This window comes from Trachurus japonicus, chromosome 23 (assembly GCF_045865225.1).
Source record: "Trachurus japonicus isolate A0001 chromosome 23, Traja_1.0".
In the NCBI taxonomy this organism is placed as follows: domain Eukaryota; kingdom Metazoa; phylum Chordata; class Actinopteri; order Carangiformes; family Carangidae; genus Trachurus; species Trachurus japonicus.
This window is the reverse complement of record NC_140929.1, coordinates 23,860,940-23,888,672: the sequence shown is the minus strand read 5'-3', so window position 1 is coordinate 23,888,672 and position 27,733 is coordinate 23,860,940. Positions and strand designations below refer to the sequence as shown.

At 43.8% G+C, this 27,733-nt stretch overlaps 1 protein-coding gene across 1 annotated transcript; it reads left to right on the top strand.

Annotated features, from left to right (window-relative positions):
- Window positions 1–1,552: 1,552 nt before the first annotated feature.
- On the top strand, window positions 1,553–13,009 carry LOC146963077 (protein NLRC3-like). Its single transcript, XM_085769966.1, has 8 exons — window positions 1,553–1,689; window positions 1,783–1,896; window positions 3,665–3,743; window positions 3,957–4,185; window positions 4,339–6,166; window positions 6,274–6,447; window positions 12,298–12,344; window positions 12,483–13,009. The coding sequence occupies exons 1-8, from the start codon at window positions 1,601–1,603 to the stop codon at window positions 13,007–13,009; spliced, it is 3,087 nt and encodes a 1,028-aa protein (XP_085626092.1). The 5' UTR covers window positions 1,553–1,600.
- Window positions 13,010–27,733: the final 14,724 nt, after the last annotated feature.

Sequence of the window (27,733 nt, the reverse complement as noted above, 5' to 3'; positions counted from 1 at the left end):
GCAATGACATGCAGCAGCTCACGAAAGTTCCCCATGTTGTGTGACTCCTCACCCTCTCTGTGGCCTCGCTGTGCGACCCCCTGGCAGGCTGTGAAGTGCAGGCTCTCCACCACAGCTTTCATGTACTTTCTGTTCTCCATAACTAACACAGAATGTCCCTTATCAAGCATACTAAGATCATAGATATTTGAATTAGGTGACTGACACAAGCAGCTCAGTAACTGAAAGACAAGCATGACAAAGGAATTCACTTATGTTGCCTGACAACACTGATTATTGAACTGTGTTGAATCACCCAACACTGATGGAAACTGTCTATTAGTTGTGTGAGTAATTGCCAGTTACTGGCCAGAAGCATTTTAAGAGGAACCAGTGTAACCACTGTCATGTTACAACTGACCCCGCGCTCCCCTACTATAGTCTATTGATGAAGATCAGTCTGATCAATACTGAACTGACTGAGTTGATTATTGATTTTCCAGTGTTGATCCATGTTCAGCATGAGGGCTGTACTACAAAGCGAGTTTAGTGGGTTAGCGAGCTATGTTGAGTCTAGTCTATTTGGTTTAAATGGATAAAGCTTCATATTTAAAAGCAGCTCAATGTTCAGCTGTCAGAAATTAAAAGTAGCCTCCTCCCTCGTCATATTTGCAGCAACACTGTTGCTTCAGGCTGTGATCAGTCTTTTTAGTACTTTGAACGTCTCTGGTATCACTCATAAGGGCCTTTCACACTGAACGCGGCAAGCGGCGGAAGGCGGCAGAAAACCCATTCAGTGTTTCCCCTAGAAATATTTTTAGGCCCGGTGGTACCCACGGAAAAACCCTGAACAGACGAGGCGCGTGGGACAGCACGCACCCCCCATCTATTAAGGAGGCCCACATCAAGGTTCGACATTAAGATTTTTTCCTACTTGCCCTACCGGGCAAGTACTTCTCAAATGTACTTGCCCCATCTAATGCTATTTCACATTATTTGACCAATAGCAGTTACCTCCATGCCCATTTCTGAACAGGTGAGCCACCTGTTTATTGCCTGATCACAGTTGAAATCTTGAACTGAAGGGCCTTTAATGGCCAAAAACATTAACCTCGACAACATTTTTTCAGTTTTCAGCCTCAAAACTTGAAGATTTCCTTGTTTTCTCTGTTTGATTTGACTGTAAACTGAATATTTTTGTCTCTTTGATTGTTGCTCTGACAAAACGAGACATTTGAAGACTGAGAGGAACTTGAACACATCATTTGTCTGTATTTTGTGACATTTGATGGAGCAGATGATGAATGGATGGACAGAGACAATAAGTGTCAGTGGCAGCTGGAGAGTGTTTTTCTCTCTTTGAATATCCAGTGTGAGTGAAATGAGTGAATGTTGTGATAGTGGAGCTGTGAGGTGAAATAAGTTGAGGCCCAGTTCCTCACTGCTGTGTGACTGCATTCAACTGACACTGATATGAAGCAGAGAAGAAGAGCCAATCAGTGGAGGAGCAGCTGCAGACATGATGGACATGTGAGCTGCTGTGCAGATGAATGATGTGTGTTTCCTCTGCAGGTGAAGCTACAAAATGTGTGTGAGCTGATGTGGATGTGAGCTCAGCAGCATGGATCAGTGTGAGGACAGAGAGGAGGGAGCCCCTCCCTCTAAAACCACTCTGTGTGGGGGACATCAGGACCAGATCACAGGTCAAAGGTCAGAATTGTTGTGTGTTGTGTTTATTAAAAGACTGAAGATATTTTTCATTTTCTCCAACATGCACATTAATCAGTTGTGTTGTTGTTTCAGGATCCAGCAACAGAGACCAGACTCTCCTGAACCCAGCTGTCTGTCTTTAAAGAGCGACTGGTCAAATGATTTGATCATTGACTTTAAAGGAGGACATGGATCAGCTGATCAGATGTAAGACAAAACTACATTTCACAGTTTTTGAGTTTCTGTTGAACATTCTTCCTGTGGAGTCACATTTCAATGATTCTCCATAAAATCTATTTATTTATTTATTTCGGCCATGGTAATTGAATCAGATTTCATCACACACAATTTCAGTCATACAATACAAGCAACATGACCGAAAGGGAATTCGATTCCACCTGGCGGACCCTTTGCAGCGTGTCAATCCCCCCTCTCACTCTCTCGCCCTTCCTGCCTCTCTCCAGCTGTCCTTTCAAAATAAATGCGCAGAAAGCCCGGGAAAAAAACAAACTCTGACTCGGGAGCTGTATTGCGGTGAGAAACCGCCGTGGCACGCGTGCCTAGGGTTGCCAACATAGACATATAAACATAGACGCCGCATTGGCTGTGGAGGGACGTGCCTACAGCGCCGCCATCTTGGTACAGGACTGACAGAGGTAGCAGTGCATGCAGCTATGGAGAAAAGAGGAACTCCTCAACCTCAAATTTGCTGAATTTTGGACCGATTTCCAAACGGTTTGATTTGTTAAAAACGTCACACATGTAGGTATGTTACAGGATGCTTGGATATTTAAAAAATGCTGGTTTTACTACCAAAATACAAATTTTAATATAAATATACCAGACTTCGGTGCCGCATATGGATGTGTTAATAAGGGGAACCTAAAGAACAGATCTTGTAGAATCACTTTTCACAGGTCAGATGTAAGTAAAGGATAATATATTGTGAGCAGGTTGTTATATAGTGAAATAAACCCAGGGCGGACAGAACCCCTCAGCTCCGAGTTCAGGTTCCATTCATAATATAACCAGCTCACTACATCATCCCGCCTATTACACAGCTGCTTACTGCTGAAATAACTCATTTGAGACAAAATGTTGGTTAAAATGCGACGTTATCAATCTATAAACTACCTCTGAAAAAGAAGTACCGGTACCGGTACAATGCAATCATCGTTGCTGGTACCTTCTACAGAAGGAACATGGTGATATTGGCTGCATCAAGTCGCCTCCTGGTGGCAGCTTTGAGGTGTGCAACAGGGCGAAGGGCCGATTAGTGATTTCTAGTGAGTTCAGAGTGATGTCAGACACAGAGAGCAGAGACAGGATCAAATCAGTTACAGGAGCTGAAGCAGAATCTCAGCAGCTGCTTTTTACAGGAGCAGGCAAACGTCCATAGATACTGAGAGAGAGAACAAACAAAACTCTGGTAAAGATAGAAACAGATACAAACAGATGAGTGATATTTTCTGAGGTAAAAAAAAAACCTTCATCATAGTTTACAGCTTTCATCTACAGGAAAATGGAAACAAATCAAGGATTGTTACTTAATTATAGGATAGAAGTTTGCTCAGACTGAAGATGTGCAGCACTTGATGAAAATCTTAAAAATTATAAGTTTCTTTGGAAATACACAATGTTAAAAACCATTCTGTTGAAAACCTAAAACTATTTAACACGAGTTATGTTGTTGTTTCAGGATCCAGCAGCAGAGACCAGACTCTCCTGAACCCAGCTGTTTGTCGTTAAAGAGCGACCGGTCAAAGGGCTTGATCGTTGTCTTTAAAGGAGGATGTGGATCAGCTGATCAAATGTAAGCTGTAACTGACAGTCAGACTCAGGTAGAAAAGAACCAGTTTGTACAACGTGTTGTTGGACCAGGTCTGAAACCAAAGTGTCTCTGTCTATTGTGAACGTTCTCAATCTTGTATTATCTCTCTGTACTGATGTTGACTTGACACTGATTCCTCCACAGAGTGGAGCAGGAGAGCTCAGAGGTTCCCAGCGGTCAGTCTGCCCAGCAGCATCAAACACACCTGGACTCCATATTTATGGTGAGGACATGTCCAGCAGCTGCTGTTACATCTGTTGTCTTCACAATCATCTCCATGCTGCACTTTGACACCAGTTGATGGTCAGTCTGTCCAACATGGATCTGATGTTTGGCTCCATGGTTTTAGTTTGATGAATGACAGATGAATTTCCTTTGGGATTAATAAAATATTTATATCTATCTGATGCTGTCACTCATAGAGTTTCTGTTCCAGCTGCTGGAGGTGAACATGGTCACTTTAGTCAAGAACGAGCTGAAGAAGATCCACAAGGCTCTGAGTCCAGATTACCCAGAATGCTCACGGAGTCAGAGGGAGGATGAGGAGGTGTTGGACGGTGAGGATGAAGAGCAGAGGAGGAGCATCAGAGAGGCATTAGTGAAGATCACAGTGAACTTCCTGAGGAGGATGAAGCAGGAGGAGCTGGCTGAGCGTCTGCAGAGCAGTAAGAGGATTTCTCTAAAGATTCAACATGACGGACAAATGAGACGTTCACTGACATCAACACATAGAGGAAAACATGTTCATATAGTCGTTGTTTAGAGGAATTAAAATGTTATAGTTTCTTATTGATCTCATTTCTTGTGTTTTCGTTCAGAATATTTTGGTCCGGTTTGTGGACGTAAACTCAAATCTGTCCTGAAGAAGAAATTCCAGTGTGTGTTTGAGGGCATCTCTAAAGCAGGAAACCCAACTCCTCTGAACCAGATCTACACAGAGCTCTACATCACAGAGGGAGGGGCTGGAGGGGTCAATGATGAACATGAGGTCAGACAGATTGAAACAGCGTCCAGGAAACCAGACAGACCAGAAACAACCATCATACAAGAAGACATCTTTAAAGCCCCACCTGGAAGAGACGGACCAATCAGAACAGTGATGACAAAGGGAGTGGCTGGCATTGGGAAAACAGTCTTAACACAGAAGTTCACTCTGGACTGGGCTGAAGACAAAGACAACCAGGACATACACTTCACATTCCCCTTCACCTTCAGAGAGCTGAACATGCTGAAAGATAAAAAGTTGAGCTTGGTGGAACTTGTTCATCACTTCTTCTCTGAAACCAAAAAAGCAGGAATCTGCAGGTTTGATCAGTTCCAGGTGGTCTTCATCTTTGATGGTCTGGATGAGTGTCGACTTCCTCTGGACTTCCACAACACTGAGATCCTGACTGATGTGACAGAGTCCACCTCAGTCAACGTGCTGCTGACCAACCTCATCAAGGGGAACCTGCTTCCCTCTGCTCGCCTCTGGATAACCACAAGACCTGCAGCAGCCAATCAGATCCCTCCTGAGTGTGTTGACATAGTGACAGAGGTCAGAGGGTTCACTGACCCACAGAAGGAGGACTACTTCAGGAAGAGGTTCAGAGATGAGGAGCAGGCCAGAAAGATCATCTCCCACATCAAGACATCGCGAAGCCTCCACATCATGTGCCACATCCCAGTCTTCTGCTGGATCACTGCTACAGTTCTGGAGGAGCTGTTGAAGACCAGAGAGGGAGGAGAGCTGCCCAAGACCCTGACTGAGATGTACATCCACTTCCTGGTGGTTCATCTAAAACTGAAGAAGTTCAAGTATGTTGGAAGAGCTGAGACAGATCCACACTGGAGTCCAGAGAGCAGGAAGATGATTGAATCTTTGGGAAAACTGGCTTTTGAGCAGCTGCAGAAAGGAAACCTGATCTTCTATGAATCAGACCTGACAGAGTGTGGCATCGATATCAGAGCAGCCTCAGTGTACTCAGGAGTGTTCACTCAGATCTTTAAAGAGGAGAGAGGCCTGTACCAGGACAAGGTGTTCTGCTTCGTCCATCTGAGTGTTCAGGAGTTTCTGGCTGCTCTTCATGTTCATCTGACCTTCATCAACTCTGGACTCAACCTGAATTTAGAAGAACAGAGAACATCCTGGATGGCTTCACTGTTGTCCACCATGTGGACTAAAGTCTTTAGATACAAACCTGAACTGATACCTTTCTACCAGAGCGCTGTGGACGAGGCCTTACAGAGTCCAAATGGACACCTGGACTTGTTCCTCCGCTTCCTCCTGGGTCTTTCACTGAAGACCAACCAGACTCTCCTACGAGGTCTGATGACACAGTCAGGAAGTGACTCAGTGTCCAATCAGGAAACAGTCGAGTACATCAAGAAGAAGATTGAAGAGACTCCCTCTGCAGAGAAAAGCATCAACCTGTTCCACTGTCTGAATGAACTGAATGATCATTCTCTAGTGAAGGAGATCCAACAGTCCCTGAGATCAGGAAGTCTCTCCACAGATAAACTGTCTCCTGCTCAGTGGTCGGCTCTGGTCTTCATCTTACTGTCATCAGAAGAAGATCTGGACGTGTTCGACCTGAAGAAATACTCTGCTTCAGAGGAAGCTCTTCTGAGGCTGCTGCCAGTGGTCAAAGCCTCCAACAAAGCTCTGTAAGTGTAGAGATAGTTGGATTTATTCATCATTATATAAAAACACTTCTGTCTTTTCAACAGGAGAGAAAATAAATTCCTCTCTTTTTAATTCCTCATGGTGACAGCCTGAGCAGCTGTAACCTCTCAGAGAGAAGCTGTGAAGCTCTGTCCTCAGTCCTCAGTTCCCAGTCCTCTAGTCTGAGACACCTGGACTTGAGTAACAACAACCTGCAGGACTCAGGAGTGAAGCTGCTTTCTGGTGGACTGGAGAGTCCGCGCTGTAGACTGGAGACTCTCAGGTGAGGATCCATCCAGCTGTTTATCTGATGACACTTGAACACAGCAGCAGGTGTTGACAGAGGGTTTCTGTGTGTTGTTGTGTGTGTTCAGTCTGTCAGGATGTCTGATCACAGAGGAAGCCTGTGCTTCTCTGGCCTCAGCTCAGAGCTCCAACCCCTCCCATCTGAGAGAGCTGGACCTGAGCTACAACCATCCAGGAGCCTCAGGAGTGAAGCTGCTGTCTTCTGGACTGGAGCATCCAGACTGGAGACTGGACTCTCTCAAGTATGGAGAGGCTGCTGCAGCCACACACACTAGTTGCGTTTCCATTAGTACAGCGGTTAAGCCCTCAAATCTAGGGGAATTGTGCACTTTTTGAAAGAAACATGAAACTTCTACCATAGTTAGTTTATACCATGAGGTTTATTTTAAGATCGGGAGGGAAGTCAGATTTGACCTCTGAGGCCCGGGAGAGGTCAAATCCAAGATGGCCGCCAATAATATTCAAAAATGCCTATCGCTGGAACCAAACACAGTAGAAAAACACTTAAGGTGTCATTTCCCACTACCTTTTGGGTGCCCATTCTGTTGGTGATACCTTTGAGACCAATAGAATTCAAGAAAATGCATTTAGATCAATGTGGAGGTCAAATAATGCAGACATAGGGAGGTGAACGGTGCAAAAAGGTAGTTTATTTCCAAAATAATAGCCTAACAGTGATGATGATGTTAATAATGATGATAATAGTGCCAATAATAATAATCATTATCATAATAAGCTCTTTTTTTTAACTGATTTATTATTAACTCATTGGCTGCCAGCCATTTTCAGAGCAGAGAGCTGCATACTGCCAGCCGTTTTAGAGCATTTTTTACAGATCTTTCAAGACCCACAGAATATTGTGTTCATGTAAACATGTAAACACCAAAACTACCAAGAGAAAGAATAGACTCTCTTCTTTCATTAGGAAAAAAAGTTTGTTTCTACCTTTTTCCATTCTTTAGTAAACGGCAGTAGAACATTGGCTGGTTTCGCCAAAAACACCTGTTTTTGACCAAAACACCTGTTTTTGACCAGAACACTGAGAAAACAAGCTTTTTGTGGAAAGAAACATGTCAAGCGGAACAGTGACTTTGAAGTTAATATACAACAGACATGTCTATAGACATCAATGGCAGCCAATGAGTTAAAGAGACACTGTCTCTCGGCTCTGTTCGTGGCACTAGTACACCACAGCCGCTTGTTACTCTCTCCCTGGCTCTCAGGCTCCGGTCCACTTGGTGCTCCTCCTCCTCTATCCTTGCCTGACTGAGGGCTGCCACCGTGCCCCTGGTCCACCGGTGAGGGATGAGGGGGACTGCCAACTGGGGGCCCACACCCTCAGACCGACAAAAGCTTGGATCATGGGCTGACTTTCAAGAGATCGCAGCGAGGGAGCTGCTCTGCTACGTACAAAACCCTGACCCAGAATCAGGTCGTCTGCAAGTGATTTAGCACCAGGTTCTCCACAAACATGCGGTGCGAGATTGGAGAGGACCGGCGGACCACCATCCGGCCACGCGCCAACCCTGTCACCAACGGCTCTACTCGCTGTAATCAAAAGCCGGTTGTCAGGGGGTTTCGCTAGATAGTAGGTAGGGACAGTGGGAATCTCGTTCATCCATTCATGTGTGTCACTAATTAGATGACGAGGCATTTGGCTACTGGGTCATACGGCTTTCCGTGTTTACCTGCACGTCAGGCGCCATCATGAGTACTACGACATGATACAGCCCATACGGACCCATTTCTGCATCAGCAGCTGGTCCGCCACCTTCTATAATCATTACGAGCCCAAACTGCCCCCAGCTGACCGCCAGCCGGTGGGATGCAGCCAGGCGGGGTTCCCGTTATAGAGGGCCAGCCAGCGTCGTGTAGAGGTCCCCTCAGGGCACCAGCCACCCTTGCGGCCGTCCCTCATCCCTTTGAGGACCAGCTCGGCTCCTGGAGAGGGCCGTAGTCCTCAATCCTGGAACGGCCATACCTAAAACGTGACGTCAGCCGACTGCCTTCCACTGATTGGGCAGAGCGTTGTCACTGGAAGAGTCGTGAGCGCGATGTCCGACATGAGAATTCATCTGTACCGAGACCGTTGTTATTCCTTCACCCGAGTTAAATGATGCTGTGTGGAAAACCACGCTGTGGTCCGTAATCGAGGAACAGACAAGTGAGTTTGGAGCTGACGAGAAGATCGAAAATAGAGAGAGAAACAGTGTGGCCTTGCGATCCCCCCACCCCTGCTGAGGAGGAACTAGAGAACTCAGCTGTAATGGAAAAGCACCTTTACTGAGCCGTGCCGTGACTGTGTAGTGGAAAAGTGCCAATAGTTACTCCTGCCGTTTATCTGCACTTCATTAAATTTCTTCACTTTGACATTCAAAGTAGAGTTCTCAACGGGCCTGAAAATTACAACCCGACCTGACTCGGCCCGTGGGTTTTAAGCCCGGACCCGACAGAGCTCGATACACCAGCATTAGTTGTCTGGCCAAACCCAGCCCAGCTCAACAAAAAAAAAGAAAACTAAACTAAAAAAGTGACATGCTTTCTTTGCAGCGAGAGCAGATGGTGACGCAGCAGCACCTTATCAGCGGGTGAAACTGATTCAATTTCGGCCACAAAAACATTGTGGTTTTTTGGAGATACACACAGCATCTCGTTCCAAACCAACCCGACCCATCGGCCTTACTCGGGTTTGGGTTGAAATTGAGAACTCTAATTCAGAGTACTGGGCGAAAGCACATTGTGTCAACTCCCCTCCATGGGCCTTCGCAATGCTTCCACACAGCGTCAGACACCACCCCTCTCTCCGCGGAAAGAGGAGGGCGACAGTATTATTAAATTGCAGATTTGCACCTTTACATAAATGCATTTTCTTGAATGTGTTTTGGTCAAAAACAGGTGTTTTTGACGAAACCAGCCAATGTTCTACTGCCGTTTACTAAAGAATGGAAAAAGGTAGAAACAAACTTTTTTTTCCTAATGAAAGAATAGAGTCTACTCTTACTCTTGGTAGTTTTGGTGTTTACATGTTTACATGAACACAATATTCTGTGGGTCTTGAAAGGGTCTGTAAAAAATGCTCTAAAACGGCTGGCAGTATGCAGCTCTCTGCTCTGAAAATGGCTGGCAGCCAATGAGTTAATAATAAATCAGTAAAAAAAAAAGAACTTATTATGATAATGATTATTATTATTGGCACTATTATCATCATTATTAACATCATCATCACTGTTAGGCTATTATTTTGGAAATAAACTACCTTTTTGCACTGTTCACCTCCCTATGTCTGCATAATTTGACCTACACATTGATCTAAATGCATTTTTTTGAATTCTATTGGTCTCAAAGGTATCACCAACAGAATGGGCACCCAAAAATTAGTGGGAAATGACACCTTAAGTGTTTTTCTACTGTGTTTGGTTCCAGCGATAGGCATTTTTGAATATTATTGGCGGCCATCTTGGATTTGACCTCTCCCGGGCCTCAGAGGTCAAATCTGACTTCCCTCCCGATCTTAAAATAAACCTCATGGCATAAACTAACTATGGTAGAAGTTTCATGTTTCTTTCAAAAAGTGCACAATTTTCATGCTTAGCCGCTGTACTACATCCACCTTTTTTTATTCGCATTTTCAAAAATTGCGAATAAATACTTGAATGGAAACGCCAGAAATTCGAAAAAAAAAGGCAGTAAATGCGCATAAAAGTTTTTACGCTTTGGGGGGGGGTGGATTTGTCAGCGTATCGCAGGAGTCATCAACTATATTTGTTGAAGGGCCAGAATCTTTCTCAACAGACACCTTGGGGGCCGGACATTCAAATAGGCCGAGATTGAAATTCAGTTCAATTCAATTCAATTTAATAATTTATTTGTTTCTATTCTATTTTACCTGTAAGCTCATAATTTTCATTTATACATATCTTTTTTGTTTGGTATGATATAAAATGAAAAATCTTGACAGCTGGACTTTCAGATACTCCCACATGCTGGAGCTTTACACTGCTGACTTGCCCTGTGATTTTCAGCCTGAATATGAAAGGAGGCTGACAATTGGTTCTGATGATAGGCCTGCAAGTCAGTAGCCCTGAGTAGTCAGTAGTGTTTCTCTTCTATAATACACATTCTACATCTCGGAGGCGACGTTTTTACACACACAGGCAGAGCTCAGTGGGAAACAGTAGGAGAGACACAGGCCGAGGGGGAACCGGGACACAACACCGTAGGGAGCACGTCCACGCAGCTGAGTAGCATGAAACACGCGCTGCTACCGCATCGTTTTTGGGTTGTGAGCGTGCATGACGCGCATCTACACTGAATGGGTTTGAGTGCGCAAAAGACGTTACATCTGAACGGCCCGCCCGTGCACACCCGGTTTAACCAAGGCGGCGGACAAAATCACCCACCCAGCTCGCCTCTGCAGACAGGGAGGGAAAACCCTGCAGTCCAGCAGCTCCCTGAACTTTCATGCACGGGGCTTTGGTTATCGCAGCGTTTCCTTATCCCAGCGCACTGACTTACAGGCGCACACCAACAGAGACCGAGAAATATAATATTTACTTGTTAACTATTAGATCTCAGTCGCGGGCCGGATTGGAAGGTTCGGCGGGCAGGATTCAGCCCGCGGGCCGCCAGTTGATGATCACTGGTGTATCGATTAAATGAAAATGCGACTTTTTGTTATGGAAACAGGTTATGCAAATTGAGCCAGAGTTTGTGGGTGAAGTGCTGCTGGACTTCACCCAGCGACGTTTAAACTAATGGAGAACGACGCCCCGGTCTCCCAGCTCTCCTCTGCACACCGCAACACAAACGCGCTCCGTAACCCGTAATGTTTTGTTCATGACGGTTAAGACTACACAATCACACAACGTAACATCGTTATGTAACGTTATCCACCGCTCCATTTATTGATTTTTCGCCGGCTTTGTTGTCAACAGATGCACATGGGCGACACCGTCACATCTGGTCACACCTGGTATTAATATCTGTCTCAGGTAATCCATGCACTGATGACATCAGATCCCGTCACTCAGACCATATCCAGAGGTGGTGTAGGCCACAGTGAAGCTCCGCCCACTCCACTGACGTCCTCCATCACAGTCTGACTCGTCCCAACACAGTTTATACTGAAGCCAAAATCTCAGTGTTTCAAACATGAGCTGTGCAGCTTTCACCAGTCACAGTGATGAACTATAGGATCAGGAGTTTCTCCTCATGATGACTTCAGTGTCTCATCATGACTCACTGTGTCATATTCAGGAGAAGAGATGTCTGTGATGAAAGCAGCTGTTGGCAGCTGTGCTCTGAGTCTCTCCAGATGTTTGGATCAGACTTTATTTCAGAGTGTATCAGGAAACATTTCAGCTGCAGCTGGTTGAACTGTTCCTGAACCAACAGAGTGTTTGACCTGAACAGTCCCAGAGACTGTAGACACTTGTTGAGTGTGGACACACTAATAACAACACAGCAACAAGAATCAAACCATGTCCACTGCTCAGAGACATTCGTCTCTGAAATAAGAGACAGAAATCAGGCGGCATCATCAGGTCTCTATCTGGTCAGATATTGATGATCAATAATCAGCTCAGTCTCTCTGAGATCCTGATCTTGTCCTGATGAGATGTGTTGTTGTGTTGAGGAGACACTAAATCACAGTGTGACATCCAGATGTCCTCACTGTCCAGAGGCCTGGAGCTGTCAATCAGAAGAAATGAGTGTAGTGAACAGTGTAATAATCAGTGTTTGTGGCTTGTGTGTGTGAGAGCCATGTAATGTCCATGTGTGCATGCTGACAGAGAAGGTGCTGCTCTGACCCCCCTCCTCCTTTCAGGGTGGAGCCTGCTGGAGTCCCATGGTTGACACCAGGTCTGAGGAAGTGTAAGTCTGTTTTTACTTTGAGCAGCACATTCAACCATCTTCACACTGTCACATCACTGACCTCATGAGTCTTCATCAAACTGTCAATAACTGATCACATGATCAATAACTGCAGCTGTGTCTTGTTCTCTCCATCAGATTCCTGTCAACTCACAATCGACACAAACACAGTGAACAAAAGGATCAAACTGTCTGACAACAACAGGAAGGTGACATGTGTGGAGGATCATCAGTCATATCCTGATCGTCCAGACAGATTTGACTTCTGGCCTCAGCTGCTGTGTTCAACTGGTCTGACTGGTCGCTGCTACTGGGAGGTCGAGTGGAGAGGAATGGTTGAAATATCAGTGAGTTACAGAGGAATCAGAAAGAAAGGAAACAGTACAAACTGTGTGTTTGGATGGAACAATCAGTCCTGGTGTCTGATCTGCTCTGATGTTGGTTACAGAGTCTGGCACAATAACAGAGTGACACCTATCTCCTCCTCCTCCTCCTCTGTCTCTAACAGAGTAGCAGTGTATGTGGACTGTCCTGCTGGCTCTCTGTCTTTCTACAGAGTCTCCTCTGACTCACTGATCCACCTCTACACCTTCAACACCACCTTCACTCAACCTCTGTATCCTGGGTTTGGACTCTGTTCTGGTTCCACAGTGAGTCTGTGTTGAGTGAACCAGAGTCTCCTCCTGTCACAGAAACCTTCTCACTGTTGAACAGAAAGTTCAGTCTCTACATGTATGTCTCTTGTCTCTCACTCACATAGTGACTTGGTTTTATCAAAACAAAACAACAAAATGAACTTAAGTCACTGAGGGGCTGCTGCACTGGTACTTGTAGTTGATGCATTGTCTTCCAGGTCCAGTGAATGAAACACATGAGTGTCGTTCACAGTCACCAAACATTTATTAGGGCCACGGGGCAATCGCACCGAGCACTGGCCCCTACAGCTATGAAATAGCTGCAGGCACAAAAGTGCTCGGGGCAAAGCCTTGTTATACTGTGGATTTTTTCCTACTTAAAAACGTCTCCGAAAAACATCGTAGCAGACTTCTAAACAGTCTTTGGATAAACTGTTCTGACACGTGTACAGACACGTGATCTGTTTTGACTGTCTGGAACTGGACTGCAGCTCTGTACTAACTATCTGCTGTTGTATTGTGTTATGTTGGACTGTCAAAAGAGAAAAAAATGTTTGATGAAGAGTATGTATTCTGAGGGTACGGGGGGCGGGACTAGATAAGCTTTTGCTTCTCCCGCTGTCCATTTCGGCCATGTTGCTGTATTACTTAAACTGAGATGATGTGTGATGAAGTCTGATTTAACTAACATGTCCGAAATGAATGAATGAATAAATAAATAAATCTTTTCTTCCACTGTGGCCAACTTGTTGGTGAATATCATAATACAATAGGAGCTATTCCAACCTTCCCCTGTTTCCATGGTTGGCCTGCGGCAGGGCCGTGACTGATCTGTGACAGTTCCGTGACGGCCTGCTGCTTGGTCGTAGGGGCAAGGCAAGGCAATTTTATTTGTATAGCCCGTTTTTTACAGTTTGTCTCAAAGGGCTTTACATGGCATCATAACAACATCCTCTGGCCTTAGACCCTCACATCGACTGAGAAAATACCTCCATAGTGCTCGTCTGTAATGTCTCTCTTGTATTGAAGCCCCAACATGAGAAATTGTCACTCTAACTACATTTAAGTCTAGGCTTAAGACCTTCCTTTATGACAGAGCTTTTAGTTAGGGCTGGCATAGGTAGCTCTGAACCATTTTATAGCTACGCTGCTATAGGCTTAGACTGCTGGGGGACACATCTGGTTACATGGAGCCCTCTCCTCTCCTCTCGTCCTCTGTCCTCTCCTCTCGTCCTCTGTCCTCTCCTCTCCTCTCCTCTCCGCACATTTTGCATTATCAAATCTGTTGCACTTTGTAGTTTGGCCTTGGTGTCTCGCACTCTCTCTGTGTTTCCACAGAGCCACCGGAGCTCCATCTCTCTGCACCAGCCGCCGCCTGCATTGCATTATGGAAATTGGCTAATAACAGGCTGGCTGGTATACAAACCAAACTTACTTTTTTAGATGCACATCTATGGAAGTCATCCCAGGCTAAACACAAACATTACAGTATTGTAATAATATACATATATCTTTAAATGCACAATAATGAGTCATTCAGAGAGTTATAAAATGTTTTTATTATTGAATTACACAGAAACCACACAGCAAGTGCTATTCTCTCATTCATACTTTGTAAGAACCGTAATATCAACACGTTCTCACCCCCAGTGCGTCAACAGCCTGACGAACGGTCACTGTCCCTCACCGTCACATACCTGACTCATTAGGTGCCCGTTTTTCGTCAGGTTTTGACGCGCTCGGCTTTCAATTGATTCCAATGCAATCCCCTTCGCGGCGATATGTGACGCTCAGAGCAAGTGATCCAGCCGACCCGGCGTGCGGCACTGAAAGACGCTGTGAGCAGAGGAAAACTTCTTCTTTTTTTTTTTTTTTAACTTTTCCGTAAATCTTTATTGAACCTGATGCTGCTGTGTCTGACGTAGCTTTCGGCAAGGACGTCCTTTCGGTTATTTATTTATATATTTATTTAGTGATCATGGTGTTTGGTGCAGAATAATCAATCAATAAATAAATAAATTACGTCCTTGTCGGAAGCTGCGTCAGACCAGGAGGGGGGGGGGTTGTGGATTCTACAGGTGAAGACCACTTCCGCGTTCAAAAAGCTGCTCTGTTTAATCAATATTCTGAAGAAAGATCTGATTATTAGCCATAACGCTGTAACCATCCAAGGAAGACTGTGTAACAATATTATGTGCTTCTGCTGAGTCCAAAAGCCCTGTGTAATATCAACTTTATTTTAAGAAAACACGCTTTGTTTCCAATGTCATATCACAGAGAAGCACTACATTACCGATAATCCTCATATTTATCAGCGACGTGTCTGATTGGTTGAGCTTGCTGTTACCAGCAAATGAAAAAATAAAACAAATTGAGCTTATATTATTTTCTTAGTAACTAAAAGGTCTTAACATCTTTTTGTTTTCAACATTGAATAAAAAAAAGGGTGCTATATTGTTAAAATTCAACAATAAAGTGCATAAAAGTTGGCTTGACTTCTTTCTTTTTTTCTGTTTTTTCATAATTTTCACCAGCATCTTTCTGGTCCACATCACATCACATTTATTGTAATTTTTAATTCAATGAGTGACATTTTATTTTTTATCTGAAAAACATTATTATGAATTCAAGGGTCAGAGGTAACTGATTAGTGTTAAATTTAACCTTTTTGACCCTGTTTCCTTGAATAAATCACTAAGACTTTGATGCCGGAAGCTGAGATTTTGATAGGTTGTTCAGAGCACTAGGGACAAAGTTTCTCTAGAATTTCAGACCTGTCGGACCTCCAGAAGGGTCACAGCTGACTGTCCAGGCTCGTTTCTCGGCCTTCAAAGCCTAGATTTAGAAGCCTTTTGTCTAATAACGTCCACATTCTTGGGGTTATAAGGCTGAAAGTTTCATGTATTTGTCCGGGGCCTAAGGCCATCCACCATGTGCAATTTCAAACCCGTGCGACCTTCACAAGTGTCCTACGAAAAAAAATATTGCCTCCGGAGTTGGTTAAAGCAGATATCAGTGGAATGTTTTTGTTAATATAAGTCCTAAATAGTCCTATTTTCCGTCAGCAATCACTTACATGAAGTATTTCAGCCTAAACACGAGTCTCTCCGTCACTCTGCTCTGCTGTAACCCGAGGAGAAAATTTTCCTTGTGGGATACAAGTGTTATCCAATGAGGGGAGAGAACGGCATGAAGGGCTGTGTGTGCAGCCAAGGGATGCGCGTGAATGTGGTGACGTAGCACGAGGACCAATTGATGCCTGACAAGGGCGGGGGCTGCTAACTCATGGTGCGTTCAAGGAAACTCGTACTTTGTGTTTTTCCTTCCTGTGAAGTCATACCAGTTCGATCTGGTACGAGTTCACGGGTCGGAAGTTACGAGTGGCCGTTATAGGGAACTTTCACAGACAACAGGACGGTAAAAACACGAGCTACGGGTTACCTGGAACGCTACCAAGTCGTAGTTGTGACTTGAAGCTGTAACTTACGGTTTCAAAAGCCTGCCTTGAACACAGCATTAGCCGAAACGGCCGTGCCGCTGTTATCTGCTTTAAGTTTAGTAAAAAGACCAGGTAGAGTGTAGACAGGCCAGATAAGTAGAGAGAGTCCAAGTAGATCCAGGCACTTATCACGCTTTGCCGACAGCCTGCGTTTCACAGCCGTTACACAGCCGTTTCACAACCAAAACAAACAACCAATCAGGCGAGAGCCCTTCTAGCCAATCAGAGTCGAAAATGGAGCCCATCTAGCCAATCAGAGGCGGGAACGGCGGGAAAGGCGGGACTTTCCCGGACTCATCCTACGAAAAAAAATATCGCGTACCGGAGAGGCTCAACAACGTAATGAGCTTCATTTGAGGAATAAACGGCAGCTTTTACCTGACAGGAGACCGACGCCTGAGCTACGGTAGCTAACAGTTTTACGTAGTTACTTTTTCTCTCTCCCTCCCTCTCTTCTTTACACACACACTCACGGCCCAGTCTGTCATATCAGTTGTAAACCTTGTAATAACAGCTTGTTAAGTACAGTTACATTATTGTTGCTTCGGTTTGAGTGTGGATTAATTGTTAACAGTTTGTTGTGTAATGTTAGCGGTGGTCTAATAACATGATCCTGTGATGAGTTGGGTTTTAATAACAGCTGATAACGTAGTGTAGATGGCATGGATTGTGATGAGAAGGTGTTGCACATATTTTAAGACTTATCTGTGCAAACCATTGTGCAAAACCTGTTTGTTGTGTGTGGTGGCCCTGAAGTGCAAAACACAACGGCAAATCAGACAACAACGGCAAAAGAGAAAACACAACGGCAAAAGAGAAAACACAACGGCAAAAGAGAAAACACAACACAAAAAGAGAAAACACAACGGCAAAAGAGAAAACACAACGGCAAATCAGAAAACACAACACAAAAAGAGAAAACACAACGGCAAAAGAGAAAACACAACACAAAAAGAGAAAACACAACGGCAAATCAGAAAACACAACGACAAATTACTAAACAACGGCAAATCAGAAAACACAAAAGCAAAAGAGAAAACACAACGGCAAAAGAGAAAACACAACACAAAAAGAGAAAACACAACGGCAAATCAGAAAACACAACCACAAATTACTAAACAACGGCAAATCAGAAAACACAAAAGCAAAAGAGAAAACACAACACAGAAAGAGAAAACACAACACAAAAAGAGAAAACACAACGGCAAATCAGAAAACACAACACAAAAAGAGAAAATACAACGGCAAATCAGTAAACACAAAAGCAAAAGAGAAAACACAACACAGAAAGAGAAAACACAACGACATTAACCAAACCGGAAAAGGTCGGTACCCTCGGGCTGGTTTAGGCAAAGACGGTTGGTTTAGGCGTGTGAAGGGAGTGGTTAAGGTTAGGGTAAGATGCAGGGATAGGCTTAGCCTTGCAGAGGCAGAGTAAGGCGGGTCTTGGCGTGGCCATAGTAGGAAAAAAAGTATCGCAAGCGGGACTAGCACAGAGGCCGCTATGTGTTGCCCAAAATGTTTTGCTTTTGTGTTTTCTGATTTGCCATTGTGTTTTCTGTTTTGTTGTTGTGTTTTCTGATTTGCCGTTGTGTTTTCTCTTTTTGTGTTGTGTTTTCTCTTTTTGCGTTGTGTTTTCTCTTTTTGCGTTGTGTTTTCTCTTTTTGCATTGTGTTTTCTCTTTTTGTGTTGTGTTTTCTCTTTTGCCGTTGTGTTTTCTCTTTTTGCGTTGTGTTTTCTCTTTTTGCATTGTGTTTTCTCTTTTTGCATTGTGTTTTCTCTTTTTGTGTTGTGTTTTCTCTTTTGCCGTTGTTGTCTGATTTGCCGTTGTGTTTTGCACTTCAGGGCCACCTTGTGCCTTTTTGCGTGATAAGATGATTTGCCGAATTCTTCTTCCATTCCTGCTGTTGCGGCTTCCAAACACAAACCTTCCCAGATAGCACACATACGTCGTGCCGACGTATTCCCGACGCATCAAGTTCCGTCGCCAAGACGTCGCATGGAGAGCGTTTGCTAATTGGCAAGATATCGCCGAGACGTCGGCCTTTGATCGAGCTCGACCACCGGCCGACGTCTCGGCGATCAATAAAAGCAGGAGCGGGAGCGCCAGGCGCTCCATATATTTAGCCTATAAATAATTCATACGACCTTTATTCATTTAGGTCGGGCCTTTTGAACTAGGTAGCCTACAATATTCTACAATCCTACGTAATAAATAAATAAATTATAATCCCTGTGTGCTGCATGTACAATTAAGAGGCAAAAGTCAAGTTTAAAAAAACTTTATTCATGCTTCACTCAGGTTAGGCTACAAAACAGCATAAATTCAATCAATAAAACCGTCATCAATAGATTATAACTTGTGAGTCCTCTTCATCAGCATCTCACTCCTCGAAGGCTCCGCTGGCCCCTGACGAATCAAATGGCATTAGGCTCCCCCCTCCTCATTTCATCTGCAGAGGCTGAGAACTGCGGTGAGGAAGAAAAAGAGGAGAAAGATGAGGAAGAGATGTCAGGGCCAGAACAGCAGAGTCACGGAGTGTCTACACGTACAAAGTGTGTGTGTGTGTGTTAACGATTAGAAATGACTGAAGAGGGACAGGTTTTATGGATATGACGTGCTCAAATAAATCAATAACAAAGTCATTCAAAAAACACACTTTTGCGTGTCTGATTAGGCAAGCACAATGATCTACTATGAGTAATATGCTAAATGACAACAGCGCAAACCGCAGTATTTAAATGAGGGTTTTGCGCGTAACCGTTTCCGCCATGGAGAGTGTGGACAGAGAGCTGGATGGATACAAACGCAGAATAAAAATTTGATCCGACGCATTAATAGAGAGAGGGACAAATAAACATATTGTGGAGCTGCAGCATAAGAAAACCTCAGCAAAGGGTGAGCTGCTCTGATCAGTGTTGAGCAGCAGCTGCAGGTAACTGGGAGACCTGCTGTCATTCATTGAGCTGGAGCTGCGCGCTATGGCACAGAGCTCAGGTGTGGGACACTCAGGCCACTCGGATCTAAACGCGCTGACCAGAGGGATCACTACGGAATGAAAGCGGTGACGTCTCTCAGCCCCAGTCCCAGAGCTGAGCAGCCAGGTACTGGAGAGGAGAGGAGAGGAGAGGAGAGGAGAGGAGCGCACTGGACGAGAGAGATGCGGCGTGCGTAACGGGGTGTTCCCACCAAACGCGATGAACGCGATTGAATCGCGCGTCAAATGAAATCGCGTCGCGCTAGACGCTCCAGTTTTGACGCTGGTTCAATATGCAAAAAACGCCTCGTCGCGGCATCGCGTCGCGCGACGAGCCCGCCCAAACAACAACATTTCTCCCACTATTTCATTCTCTGGCAGAGATAACCACCGTCGCTGCACTGTTCCTGTCCCTGTAGATGGGAGAGGAACAGCGGTGTGGGTCTCTGGCTGCAGGAGGAGGAGGAGGAGACGGCTCCGTGAACTACTGTGTGACTGACCGCCTGTTGAGTGCTTTGGGACGGGGCGGCCGGCTCGCAGCGCCCGCTGGTTGAAAACAGCAGTGATAACGGGCTTTCAGGTCCGAATCTCCAAACCGGAAAAGCAACAGTGAAGAGCTGTGGCTTTGCTGCAGCTAATGGGGATCTGAATAATAAACTAATCTAAACCAGAAAACTTCTAATATTGTCAATAGACTCGCTCTGACTAAACTGCCAAGGGAACACCAGTACGTCCGTACGTCAGCACGTCGGTGACGATCTCAAAGCTGATTGGCTGTCGCGGCGCGTCTTCACGCGAATTCGCCGCAAAAGTTCAATTATTTGAACTCGAGCGATGAAGCGTCATCGCGCCGGGCGACGCGATGGAGGCGATTTTTCACGGCCAACGCGTCCATCGCGCCGCGCTATCGCGTCCATCGCATCGCCCGGCGCGATGACACGACTAATCGCGTGTTTACATTGACTTTACATGTAATCTCGACGCGCGATGAAGCGTCATCGCGTTTGGTGGGAACACCCCGTAACGGCGCTTAAATTACTTTGATCGCATGATCAACAAAGCTATTTAACCATCTGAACACAACTACTGGGCTCATCATTCATCACATGTAACAGCTTGGCCTGATGGTTTTATATCGCAAAGCAGCAGAGGACAACGATATCGCTGCTTTCCTGTGCGCACTGCGCAGCTCTCAATTTAAAGGGCAAGACGGCGTGGTTTGGCCTTTAACTCGTTAATCATTCCATTAGTCCAGTTTCTCCGCGAGCCGGTGCAGGTGTCGCAACGCATCACCTGACGGCGATTTTTACAAATGTATTGACTGATCGATAACATGTTAGAAGCTATAGACTATAACAAAAACAAAAAATGCATCACATTTTTGGGTATGCCAGCTTCCTCTGTGGGTGGCACTGGCACACTCGTGGCTACGCCATCTCAGCTGCCTACAGCTGTTGCTGTTACTGTTTTTAACAAAGACGAAAACAGCGCTTGATTACTGAAAGGCAAAGCCCGTGTGACCACATCAAGGTGGTTGTGTCCACACACCCGTACTGGTTTATGTGACTTAAGGTGACATGTCGGCGCAGGAGGGAGTGGGAACGTGGATGCGAGCCAGTCTCCTTCAACCATGCACGGAAAAGGAGAATGATAGGAAAGGTTTTTCTAATTTATTGAGAAACGATGCCCAGGTCAGCAATGCATGACAATAAACATGTGGTTCATTTGTCCCCTCAAGTTACATAAACCAACACAGCGTGGACACACACAACTCCGCTGACGCCGGTGATGTGTAGAAAAAGTGTTTCCATTACACTTTTGCGATACAAGTTTGTATCGATTCGTCTCAAAAACTAAAAACTTTTTTGCGATATTTGAGAGTTTTTTAGAAATGTAGGTGTTTCCATTACCAGTTTTTAATTTCGATATTTAGGTTTTGCGCATTTCAAGGGGTAATGGAAACGCACCTAGTGACAGTTTCCTCATCACTAAACTTGAACCACCATCCTCCCTCACTCACGTCGTGACGACAGGACAAAGCCTTTTGGACATAGGCTACCTACCTTATATTGTAGCCGATATGCTGTGTTTTCCTCTCTGTATGCCTCTCGTTTCAGTTTTTGCCCCGGTCAATCATCTGGTGCGCATCCGCTGTTTATCAGGTGCTTGCTCACTCGCTCACTGCTCTGCGAAGTAAAAAGGAAAGAATTGGTAAAGAATTAAGGAGTGCTGGAGTAAACAATGTGTCTTATTTAATGACCAGTGAGATGACAAGTCTTCGTGGTTGCTGCTCTGTGCAGTGTCCGGTCTTGTCATAAATCACTGACAAATCAACCTGATTAAATCTCAGCAACAATCACACTCTCAAGCCCTTTCCCTCTGCCATCGTGTAAAACTTCACTTCCCTGCCTGCCACTTCTTTCTGTAATTTTGATAAGCATACACATTTGTTTTTACCAATTTCAATTGTCTCAACAGTTAACCAGAGTAGCCTAATATCATTCTCAAGTCAGCTGTCATAAGCGCGAGGACAAAAATGTAGCCTAAAAAGCGTCTGCTATCTATGTAACCATGGTGAGCTCCAGAGACCGAGTCTCCCTCCTTCACTCATCCGCACACCAGCGCCTTGTGCCCGGGCAGCAGGCCGGTGTCGTGCCCAAAAGTGATCGTCTGCCAGAATCTGATTTGAGGCCGCGGGAGCGCGCACAGCAGCCCGTTGAGCGGTGGCGCTATAAAACGTCTGATTTTCTTTGGATTGAACGGTCATAATGTGCATATACACACACATTATCACAACTGTGGCCAAAAGAAGTGTAGTTTGTAGCGAAATAAGGCATGGCAATTACGTGATAGACACGTCTGCATTATGTTTGATTTAACAGCCAGAGCACTATATCAAAGCACTACCAGTTTACGCCACACAGTGGCGCCTCCTTTGTTAAGCTTTCCTCCAACTCCAAGTTACAACGTGTTTTCAATAAAGTAATGGTCACTTTTACAATGATCCTTGTGACTCTGCATTGCTTTTTTACCTTATCTGGGCCCTTCCCATATTTGGATGTGTTTTGTATCTAATATTATTGTTTATGCCTACTAATATAATACAGTTTTCACCTGCCAAAAATTGATTGGAGGCCAAATGCAGTTACTGAATGGTGATTTCTGCCTAAAAATGACTTTATCTCATTCAAGAGGTTCATAATATAGACACTGAAGCTCACAGGACAGTGTGGAACTCTTTTAAAGAACCATTACAACACAAAATGTGCTTTTTCACCTGCCAAAAATTGATTGGAGGCCAAATGCAGTTACTGAATGGTGATTTCTGCCTAAAATTGACTTTATCTCATTCAAGAGGTTCATAATATAGACACTGAAGCTCACAGGACAGTGTGGAACTCTTTTAAAGGACCATTACAAACACAAAATGTGCCTTTTCACCTGCCAAAAATTGATTGGAGGCCAAATGCAGTTACTGAATGGTGATTTCTGCCTAAAATTGACTTTATCTCATTCAAGAGGTTCATAATATAGACACTGAAGCTCACAGGACAGTGTAGAACTCTTTTAAAGAACCATTACAACACAAAATGTGCTGTGACACCTGCCAAAAATTGATTGTAGGCCAAATGCAGTTACTGAATGGTGATTTCTGCCTAAAAATCACTTGATCTCATTCAAGAGCTTCATAATATAGACACTTAAGCTCACAGAACAGTGTGGAACTCTTTTAAAGGACCATTACAACACAAAATGTGCTTTTTCACCTGCCAAAAATTGATTGGAGGCCAAATGCAGGTACTGAATGGTGATTTCTGCCTAAAATTGACTTTATCTCATTCAAGAGGTTCATAATATAGACACTGAAGCTCACAGGACAGTGTGGAACTATTTTAAAGGACCATTACAACACAAAATGTGCTTTTTCACCTGCCAAAAATTGATTGTAGGCCAAATGCAGTTACTGAATGGTGATTTCTGCCTAAAAATCACTTGATCTCATTCAAGAGCTTCATAATATAGACACTTAAGCTCACAGAACAGCGTGGAACTCTTTTAAAGGACCATTACAACACAAAATGTGCTTTTTCACCTGCCAAAAAATGATTGTAGGCCAAATGCAGTTACTGAATGGTGATTTCTGCCTAAAATTGACTTTATCTCATTCAAGAGGTTCATAATATAGACACTTAAGCTCACAGAACAGTGTGGAACTCTTTTAAAGGACCATTACAACACAAAATGTGCTTTTTCACCTGCCAAAAATTGATTGTAGGCCAAATGCAGTTACTGAATGGTGATTTCTGCCTAAAAATGACTTTATCTCATTCAAGAGCTTCATAATATAGACACTGAAGCTCACAGGACAGTGTAGAACTCTTTTAAAGGACCATTACAACACAAAATGTGCTTTTTCACCTGCCAAAAATTGATTGGAGGCCAAATGCAGTTACTGAATGGTGATTTCTGCCTAAAATTGACTTTATCTCATTCAAGAGCTTCATAATATAGACACTGAAGCTCACAGGACAGTGTGGAACTATTCTAAAGGACCATTACAACACAAAATGGGCCTTTTCACCTGCCAAAAATTGATTGGAGGCCAAATGCAGTTACTGAATGGTGATTTCTGCCTAAAAATGACTTTATCTCATTCAAGAGGTTCATAATATAGACACTTAAGCTCACAGAACAGTGTGGAACTCTTTTAAAGGACCATTACAACACAAAATGTGCTTTTTCACCTGCCAAAAATTGATTGGAGGCCAAATGCAGTTACTGAATGGTGATTTCTGCCTAAAAATCACTTGATCTCATTCAAGAGGTTCATAATATAGACACTGAACTCTCTGTTTATGTGTTTGATAGCCTCCTGTGTGTCCAGTAGCCTAATAGGCCTATTGTTGTTGGGTAGATGGTGATTTATATCTGGCTTGTATTTAGGCAAATAAAGATATTTTGAATCGAGATTGTTTATTTGTTTCTGCCTCAAAATGGCTTTATATCACTCAGCATAGTAATACTGACAAGATTTGATGTCAACCAGTGCTTGAATAATGTGTAAAGGGCCATTACAAAGTAAAAATCAGGGTATTTTACCTGCCAGAAATTGATTTACGCCTCTGGCACTGTACAGAGATGAATATTTTTGCTCAAAATGACTTGATATCACTCAGCAGAGTAACATTTACAAGATTTGACCTCAACCAGTGCTTTTTACCACTTGAAAAAACGCATAAAGGGCCATTACAATGTAAAAATCAGGGTATTTCAGCTGCCAGAAATTGATTTACGCCTCTGTTACTGCACAGAGATGAATATTTTTGCTCAAAATGACTTGATATCACTCAGCAGAGTAACATTTACAAGATTTGACCTCAACCAGTGCTTTTTACCACTTGAAAAACGCATAAAGGGCCATTACAATGTAAAAATCAGGGTATTTCACCTGCCAGAAATTGATTTACGCCTCTGGTACTGCACAGAGATGAATACTTTTGCTCAAAATGACTTCACAAAAATAGTTCCACACTGTCCTGTGAGCTCTAATGTTTATATTATGAACCTCTTGAATGAGATAAAGTCAATTTTAGGCAGAAATCACCATTCAGTACCTGCATTTGGCCTCCAATCAATTTTTGGCAGGTGAAAAAGCACATTTTGTGTTGTAATGGTCCTTTAAAAGAGTTCCACACTGTCCTGTGAGCTTAAGTGTCTATATTATGAAGCTCTTGAATGAGATCAAGTCAATTTTAGGCAGAAATCACCATTCAGTAACTGCATTTGGCCTACAATCAATTTTTGGCAGGTGAAAAAGCACATTTTGTGTTGTAATGGTCCTTTAAAAGAGTTCCACACTGTCCTGTGAGCTTCAGTGTCTATATTATGAACCTCTTGAATGAGATAAAGTCAATTTTAGGCAGAAATCACCATTCAGTAACTGCATTTGGCCTCCAATCAATTTTTGGCAGGTGAAAACTGTATTATATTAGTAGGCATAAACAATAATATTAGATACAAAACACATCCAAATATGGGAAGGGCCCAGATAAGGTAAAAAAGCAATGCAGAGTCACAAGGATCATTGTAAAAGTGACCATTACTTTATTGAAAACACGTTGTAACTTGGAGTTGGAGGAAAGCTTAACAAAGGAGGCGCCACTGTGTGGCGTAAACTGGTAGTGCTTTGATATAGTGCTCTGGCTGTTAAATCAAACATAATGCAGACGTGTCTATCACGTAATTGCCATGCCTTATTTCGCTACAAACTACACTTCTTTTGGCCACAATTGTGATAATGTGTGTGTATATGCACATTATGACCGTTCAATCCAAAGAAAATCAGACGTTTTATAGCGCCACCGCTCAACGGGCTGCTGTGCGCGCTCCCGCGGCCTCAAATCAGATTCTGGCAGACGATCACTTTTGGGCACGACACCGGCCAGCCCCCCCTCTAGTTCTGGAGCATTTTTTTTTTTTTTTTTTGCTTTGACAACGGCTTACCGGTCCCGTCACTTCTACCTTTTTCCAGCCAGATAACGTCCAATAGAGGGAAAAAAATAGGACTTAACATTTTATTGGTGTCGGCTGTAACCGTTATGTTAGGATAACTAACGTTAAGTTAAACTAACGTTAACGCCAAATACAGTTATAAATAAGCTGGCACCTGTGCTGGTAGCCTATTATTTCGACCGCGTTGTACCTCGCCACTCACCGGAAACCTTTAACTTTTACAAAATAAACGAAATAGGCCTAACTTTTCTCTTTTTTTTGGCAATATATCCCAAGTAACTTACCTGAAACGCACTCCGTCGACGTGTCTGGACCAAACTGACAGGAGGTCCCGCCGTCTGTGGGCAGGTCTGCGGCCGACTTAAAGCCGACGCACCAGAGACGTTTGATGAGCTGGCACAAATGAGTATCAAATTTGAAGATATTCGCCCATGGGCCGATGCTTGACAGATGTTATAAATTATAGGGCCGACGTCCAACCTCAGGCCGACGTCGGCCAGACGTACGTGTGCTATCTGGGTTTAAAGCCGCTGAGAGTATGAGGTTGGGTCCTCAGGTACGTAGATTTGTGACGCGCTATAGTAGATTATGATAAAGATACGCTGAGATCCAAAAATGCTTTTGGTGCATTTATTGTAACAAAACAGCACAGAGCTATCACAGCGCAGCAAGGATGGATAAACGTAAAAATGAGACTGGCGGATTAAACAGGAAAAAAGGGTGATTAATGAATGAATGAGTAGCGGTCAACAAAAATTACGGCTACTCCCAACCCTGACTCTCTCTCTCTCTCTCTCTCTCTCGTCACCGGTGAGTGCCCACCTTTACGCACACACACTTACGCACGCACACACGCCTACCAGCCCCCCTATAATCCTCTCAGCAGGCACGCCGATTTTTCCCAGTGGCCACCCGTGGTACTGCAACAAAAAATCCCATGCGGCCCAGAAAGGATTTTTCCCATAGACCGCAATAGTAAAAGAGAAGCCTGTAAAACTGTTCACAGGACACCTCCAGCTGTAACCTCCGTTAATTACTAATCTTTGTATTCTATATTTTTAAGTCATGGACTTTTTATCCGTCAAAATGTTTTCTAACGGCCAGAAAAGCCACAGAAAAGTCTCATTTCTGGCCGTGACGTCACGGCTGTGTCAGTGCACCAGCAGTGCGCGGTCGTGTGTCTCGGGACCGAGGATGCCTGAAACTAATGAGACGCTGTCCGGGTGCTAAAGTCACTCAGAAAAGTGGAAAACACGGCTCAAAGGTGAGTTTCTGTTTGGTCACATCGAGTTAATTTAACTTTATGATAGTTAATGTCTGTTATTAGTCTCTTGTCAACTCGTATTCTTAAACGTAACGTTTTAATTGATGAGATCGCCTCGTAATGACTGCTTTTACTGACGTGAAACCGGACTGTTTTACATTACTTTCTAGGGCTGGGTATTGTTGAGAATCTCACGATTCGATTCGATTTCGATTCATTAGGTCACGATTCGATTCGATATCGATTCGATTCGATATTGATTGAAATGCTTCGATATCGATTCAGTATCAAGCAGAAATACACAAATAAGAGTACCAGATTTTTTTTTTTTTAATAATTATTTGTTTAGTTTCATGCCTTATGAACAGCCATAGTATAACTCATAGCATAACAAAATATGACACTGCTTTAACACTGAACTACAGTGCAGCTAAATTTTAATTAGGCTATGTGATACTTTCCTCTTGGAAAATAACTCATAACATTTTGAGTAATAAAAC

Coding starts and splice junctions, on each gene's coding strand:
- LOC146963077 (XM_085769966.1), top strand. CDS start 1,601: ATGGATCAGTGTGAGGACAGAGAGGAGGGAGCCCCTCCCTCTAAAACC. Junction 1,690..1,782: donor GACCAGATCACAGGTCAAAG/GTCAGAATTGTT, acceptor TTGTTGTTTCAG/GATCCAGCAACAGAGACCAG. Junction 6,167..6,273: donor AAAGCCTCCAACAAAGCTCT/GTAAGTGTAGAG, acceptor TCATGGTGACAG/CCTGAGCAGCTGTAACCTCT.